Source organism: Octopus bimaculoides, chromosome 20 (genome assembly GCF_001194135.2).
Source record: "Octopus bimaculoides isolate UCB-OBI-ISO-001 chromosome 20, ASM119413v2, whole genome shotgun sequence".
Taxonomy (NCBI): Eukaryota; Metazoa; Mollusca; class Cephalopoda; order Octopoda; family Octopodidae; genus Octopus; species Octopus bimaculoides.
In genome coordinates this window covers 18,275,159-18,282,474 of record NC_069000.1, presented here as the reverse complement: position 1 = coordinate 18,282,474, position 7,316 = coordinate 18,275,159, and the positions used below count along the sequence as shown (strand labels likewise).

At 34.7% G+C, this 7,316-nt stretch overlaps 1 protein-coding gene across 1 annotated transcript in view; it reads right to left on the bottom strand.

The window, feature by feature from the left end:
• The window catches only part of LOC106878368 (maestro heat-like repeat-containing protein family member 1), a 101,989-nt gene that overhangs the window by 36,199 nt on the left and 58,474 nt on the right, over window positions 1-7,316 (bottom strand). The window contains exons 30-34 of the mRNA XM_014927559.2: window positions 6,126-6,282; window positions 5,072-5,209; window positions 4,160-4,221; window positions 3,274-3,411; window positions 471-585 (exon numbers count right to left, since the gene is read on the bottom strand). Coding sequence (XP_014783045.2) covers window positions 471-585; window positions 3,274-3,411; window positions 4,160-4,221; window positions 5,072-5,209; window positions 6,126-6,282 — 610 coding nt within the window. The remainder of the gene's footprint in view (window positions 1-470; window positions 586-3,273; window positions 3,412-4,159; window positions 4,222-5,071; window positions 5,210-6,125; window positions 6,283-7,316) is intronic.

The window sequence follows — 7,316 nt, the reverse complement described above, 5'->3', positions numbered from 1 at the left end:
TATATATATGTATATATATAGATAAGTATATATATATTGTTATACTTGGGGATGGTCATATTTTGCCAATTAAACATGTACACTATATATTTGATCTTCATTTCAGCTTTATTATTATTCTTATTTTAGTTTCTTTGTCTGAAATTTTTCATCACACATCCCATGACCTCTTCAATGACTCTATTCCATGTGCCTCCTACTGTTCTGTTTAGAATGGACTGAACAGAACAGGAGAAGACACACCAGAAGGAGAATTGTTGAAGCGGACAAAAGGATGTGACAAAAGATTTCAGACAAAGGATATTAAAATAAGAATAATGATAAATCTGAAGTGAAGACCAAGTATATAGTGCCTGTGGTTAATTGGCAATATATATATATAGATATGTTGACAAAGAGAAAGACAGAGAGACAGTAAGAAAGACATCTAGATCAATAAAGTAAAGAAAGAATATAAGAGATAGATTTACCTCAGCATAGAAAGCAGCAGTCACTATTCTCTGGGGCTCATGATAACTAGGTAAAGCAGGGTGTAGAGTAATAACAATCTGAGGTATAAAGTTGGGGTTGTTTTGTGAAAGAGTTCTGTAAAAGATAGAGTTGAACTAATTAGGTTACTGTATGTGATGATATAGTGATTGAATTAATCAGGTATGTATATTCTTTTATTTTTACTTGTTTCAGTCATAAGACTGTGGCCATGCTGGAGCAGTGCCTTGAGGAATTTTTAGTTGAATGAATCAACCCCAGTACTTATTTTTTTTTAAAGCCTGATACTAATTCTATCAGTCTGTTTTGCCAAACTGGTAAGTTATGGGGACGTAAACACACCAACATCAGTTGTCAAGCGATGGTGGGGGATAAACCTAAATACAAAGGCACACACACACACACGTATATATGACAGGCTTCTTTCAGTTTCTGTCTACCAAATCTACTCACAAGGCTTTGGTCAGCCTAAGGCTATAGTACAAGGTACTTGCCCATGGTGTCACAGAGTGGGACTGAACCTGGAACCATGTGGTTGGGAAGCAAGCTTTTTCTCACACAGCCACACATGTGTCTGTATTGTCAACTTTGTTGTAAATATTTGTCATCCTCCTCATCATCATCATTGTTATAATCTACATCATTATCACATATTGTTGTTGTGGTGATGGTTATACAATATAGAACTGATTGTTGTGGTTACCCCAACTGAAAGTTCATAGTTCAAAGTTGAAATATACAATCCATTCTCAAGGCTTTGGTCAGCATGGAGCTACAGTAGAAGACACTTGCCCAGGGTAGCACACAGTGGGACTGAACCTGAAACCATGTGGTTGGGAAGCAAACTTTTAAGCCATACAGCCATGTCCACACGTCATAAACTAAAAATTTTGTAAGGTAGGGGACTATAGTAAATTTGGCAGACAGTGGTATATATTTCTTGTAGATACCTATATTATTGAACACAGGGAGATGAGAAGCAAAACCAACCCAGGTGAAATTGGAACTCAGACCAATGAAATTTGTAACTAGATACTGCAAGGTCTTTAGGTCATCGTTATGATATTTTGCTACTCCTCTACTTTAGATTATGTTAACACTCAATCTGTCTTGATCTTCCAAACCCTCAGTAATTATTAATCCAAGCTTGAAATTTCCTCAGCAGCTCGTCAATAATCTTCAGGTTGAATTAAGCTTTATTGTTCATCTATAATCTAAACTATTGTTCTAGTGTAGTCTAAAAATGTGATATTATTGTTGCTATTGTTTAACTTTACATCAGTCACAAGTTAGCAGATCTCTGATCAATGGTATTTTAGCTACCATCAACCTATATTAGCCAATGGTATAGTGTACTCATGATTATATTACTTTAGATACACAGATGTCCTTCTTTTAAAAGTAGTAGGATATATGAAGGAAACTTGGATGTTGTTTCTAGCAGGTCAAGCAACCAAATAGAGGCCATTTTTTTTGGCACTTTTAGCTAAAAATATTAAATTCTTGGCTAACCATGTTTATAGTCTGCTTTTTAAATTCCAATTTGGAAATATTGCATTAATTTCAAGATTTACAGAACTGGAACCAAAAGATAAGAGATAAGGGAAAATAAGAAATGAATGCATGCTTGTCTAATACATAGCATTCTGGATGTGGTGGGCATTCACATTATTTTAACATTCCATGAGAAAAGCATCACCAATCACATGCTTAAAGTGAATCACATTGTTGAATGGCATTCTCAACGGGTATAAAATTCATGCTGCATGCCTAAACTAGACTGAATTGATGCATGCATGCTTAAACTGAATGGCAGATTTATATTCTGCATATATTTAGTATTAATATTGCTTTGACATTCAATAAAAAGAACATCAATGAATACATGCTTAAACTTTATATTGTATTCATTAAAGTTCAATCATGTATTAATCAACACTCGTGAAATATGAACACTACATGAATATAGCATTTATATTTGAAGAGAAGTACATTGATCAATGCATGGTTGAACTCTGCACTGAAATAGAATGTATTTATGATTAACATTACATAAGCATTGTAAATCCCAGTACTTTATACTATAACAAAAGGTAATCTGGCATTTATATTATAATTTAGACATTCTTTCTCCACCATAGGAATAAAAAACCCTGTTAATAAGTATGTCTATCTCAGACACAAGGACACATACAAGGGGAAGGATGGAGATCAGTCAAATACCTTATACCAGTACTTGGCTGATACTTCATTTCCTTAATTGATTCTAACATGATTTGAACTCCAAATATGAAGAGAAAGAACAAAAATACTGCAAGGTATTTGATCTGTTTCATCAGTAACATTACTTGACAGGGTGCTTGGCCTGGAGATCAGGGAGTTTCTCCAGGTTGAGCTGTTATCTCTCCACATTGACAGATCACAGCACCAGTGTTATGGACATGTGATTAGAATGTTGCAAGAAAGAGTCACAAAACAGATTCTCCAAGTTGAGCCAACCAGTACAAGACCTTGGTGCAGACCAAAACAAGTAAAATGATTGGATAATATCCATAGTTTCAGTTAGTCATACTTGGGAATCCATCCAGAAAGTCTAGTGACAGTTGCTTCTGGTAGACTCTGTGGACTTGATGCCTGAGAACTCTACTCCCATGACCCTCCAAAGAATAGAGGGCAGAGAAGATGGATGGATGGACAATCGTGATTGAAAAGGTTTTGATCATAGGTCTGAATTGATCAGAACTGATCTGGGGTTAAACAACAACAATAAAAAAGGCAGCTCACCTTGCAAGTGCAGTAAAGGCCTCAGGGTAGTTGTCAGGGTCTTCAAACATCGTCCAATAGGAATGTTCCTGTAGATAGTTGGTGACGTCTTTCAGGTTTGCCCTCTCCAATAACATTCCAAAAGCTTTCACAACGAGGCTGTAATAAAATATTGTGAAGGTATTCTTTATTTCATTATAACAGGTATAATATGGCTGAGTAAAAGATTGATTAGTTTGTGAGTAATTGATAAAATAAAACAGTGTTTCCATTTGATCTGTTGTATATGTGTATGCTATTTCATGTATGTGTGTATGTATATCATCATCATCATCATCATCATCGTTTAACGTCCGCTTTCCATGCTAGCATGGGTTGGACGACTTGACTGAGAACTGGTGAAACCGGATGGCAACACCAGGCTCCAATCTAAATTTGGCAGAGTTTCTACAGCTGGATGCCCTTCCTAGTATGTATGTATGTGTATATGTATATATGTGTGTGTATATATATATATATATATATATATATATATATATATATACACCAATTACAGTACTAGGCTGGTACTATATTCTATGGACTCTGAAAGACTGAAAGGGGAAGTTGACCTCGGTGGTCAACTTTGCCTTTCATAAAAGCATTATCAGGGCAGTGAACAGCAGATACAAGTGAGTGTTGGACTAAATACCTAATTGTAGTCTTTTATGTCTGTGTGTTGAGTTCAGATCTCAATAGAGCCATTTGTATTTTTCCTTGATGAAATAAATATACCACCAGTCTTGTATTAGTGCTGAGGTGATTCCCAAAATTCTCTCTCTAGTAGTTTTGTACCAATGCTTGTGATAAATGAATTATTTTAAAAAGTTGATGGAAATCATCAAAAAAAGGAAGAGTTGTTTTTCACCTGCTGGGTTGAATAAATGAAATATTTCCAAGGGCAGAGGTTTTCCGAGGTTCATTGTCATTCTGTGGAAATAGTTTGAAAAATTAAGAACAAAAAATTATTAATCAATCAATATTTTCAATGTTAACATTTAACCATTATAAACATTAATTTGAGATAGAAATAAGCTCATTGATACTGGCTCCAATTCTCTTTTCTGACTCAAATTGATCAATAATGGCTCTTTTCTGAGAATTCGGGGAACCAAAATAATGTAGAATTAACTCTCTTTTCAGATGGTCAAGTATCTATTTCTGACAAACTGAACAGAAGTGTATATATAGAATCAAGTATACTGCTCAATTAACTAATTAACAAAACACTTGCAATAGATATGAACTCATGATCTATGGGTTCGTAGCATGATACTATAACTATTTGGCCATTTCTCTGACGTACACCATTCAAAAGGTTACTTCCGTGTCACAGATCAACTCCAGTTAATTTGATTGGAGCAACTAAAGAACAACAGAATTTGATCATAATAACTGAATCTCCCTTAGACTATATCCTACAAGCTTAAAAGCAGAGAAAGACACATTGGATAGTGTATTCCCAGATATATTTAACCTATAGGCTATGAGTTTAAATCTGCTTCAAATACTTTGATGTCTAGTTGAGTGGTACACTTGATTCTATGTATGCTTTTCCTCAGTCAATCTGTCAAGAAAAGACATTAGGCCTGGAAAGAGACTTAATTCAACATTGCTCAGTAAAGCTGGCCAAGGGTTAAACGACAACAACAGCAGTATCACCACTATATAAGATGTTTTTAACATATGCAGTAAATAGCTTAGTTTCAGTTTCATTTTAATTATAAATAATAGAATCAGTTACAAATTAAAACCAAGAAGTTAGAGGGCACACACTTACACGTGTGGATCTTGGAGGTTTCGCACCGGCAAGTGATCCAACAATCAATATCATGGCTGAGAAGAGTCTGTGGAATTGGTCAATGACAACACTTTCAGTTTGTGCCACTGTCAACATCTGCTCAAATGCACACATGACCTGAAATATGGAAAGTAAAAAGTAGATACATGGTTGACTTCATAATTTAGAAACTGAAAAAACATGAAATATTTCTTTTTGGGATGGTGAAACTTGGAGCAGATGAAGCTATATATAATAGTGTGTAAATATTGGGTTAAAAAAGCCTTTGGATTGAAACTGCTGAAGGTTGCCAGTGTGGAAATGTTAGAATGTCTGTCATGTTTTTACAGAAGATGTGGGTTCAAGTCCCATGGATAGCCTTCAACCTTTTTTTTTACCCAAAAGTTTTTTAAAACCCAATTTTTACATGCCATTATTTATAGTCTTATCTGCTTCAAGTGTCACAATTCCAAAACAGAAAATATAAATGCTTTTAGTGAAACAATGTAATAAAACTGATTGGTGTAGAAGATGGCTTTTTGAGATGACATAGAATTTTGGATATAATTAGATAATAATAGTTTTGTGCCTTAGAAAGTTGATAAATCAAAAGCTAAAAGGCTTGATTAACACAGAAAGTGGACAAGTCAAATTACTTGCAATTAATTCACAGAAATTGGGCTAATCAAAAGGCAAGATATTCTTCCAAAGAAAATTAACCAATGAAATAAGTAGCAACTGATTCACACAGAACAGAGATCAAGTAGCTTGTAAGTGATCACAAAAAGAAAAAGAAAAAAATGGACCAATCAAATAGCTAGAAATTCATTTATAGTAAATGAATCAATGAAATAGCTCACAAATTTTGGTGGGAAAACGAACCAGTCAAATGGTTAGAAATCGATTTATAGAAAATGGATCAATCAAATGAATAACAAATACACAGAAAATGGATTGAATGAAATTGGGGAGCATGTTAGAACATGGACCAATCAGATAACTAGAAATTGATTCACAGAAAATGGACCAATGAAAGGTCAAAGAAATGACTCACAGAAAGTGGACCAATCAAAGCATAGTGGGATGATTCTTTATTATCTGTTCGCTCCTCGTAGGGTCGCTGGGCAAGGAGATTTTCCAACAGCTGGTCAACAATAGTTGTTACAAGCTGTGGATCTTCAGCCAAACAACACCAGATGGCACAAATGTTGCTGAAAATAAAAAGAAGCCACAAAAAATGTTATTAGTTAATTAAATTGTTTATTAAAATTCGTTTTTTCTTTAAATGATTATTTTCTTTTTTTTTTTTTTTTTTTTTTTTGCAATCTTTACATGAAACTTAGCAGATACGATTAAAACTGATGAAATCAGCAATCTGTGTCATTCATTTGTATGGACATTTGTTATAGTCTTTACTGGTTTCAGTACTTGGACAGTGGCCAAACTGGAGCACCATCAACTTCAGTATTTATAGACTTTTATCAAATTCAGAATAATGGAAGGCAATTTTGGTGAAAACTGTACTCAGAACTTTGGCAAAATACTAAATATCTTCATTTCATATTCAGTAATTCTTTTGACTAGTTTCAGTTCTTGCACTGTACCCAAGTCGGGGTACTGTCTTCAAAGGAATGGTTAAAATATATCAACCCTCAGTACATGTAGTAGTACCTCACATCTACCAAATAAACTGCAATACTTAACATGTAAGTTCAGTCCCTAAACATGTACTTAACATGTAAGTTCAATCCCTAGGTCAGTTAATCCACCTATACTCTGTTTCGGGGCTATAAGATGAGGAGGGATTTGGCTGGTATATCATTCCAGGGCCTAGAGCGTCAAAGAGGGACTATGGATAATAATAGGTCCTGCTCTATAAAAGAAAAAAAACCTTGCAAAATATCTCCCTGCACTGTTTTAAGCAGAATAAGTAAATGGCATCAGAAATATGAAAATAACTAGTACAAAAATATCCCTGGTATGGTCAACAAAAGAGAACAATTTTCTCCAGTGGTTAGGATTCAGTTTGAAATTCTGAGAATATAAGGCACAGGTGTGATTGTGCAGTAAGAGGTTTGCTTCTCAGCGACATGATTTTGGGTTCAGTGTGCTGCAGCATTACCGGTTGCAGAGCATTGGTGTATAATAATGATAATATTACATTTCAGAAATTCAGAGGGGCAAAAAAACAACCTAGAATCTACAAAAGCAGTCAGAGAGCTCTGGGTCCCATAGTCCTCAACCC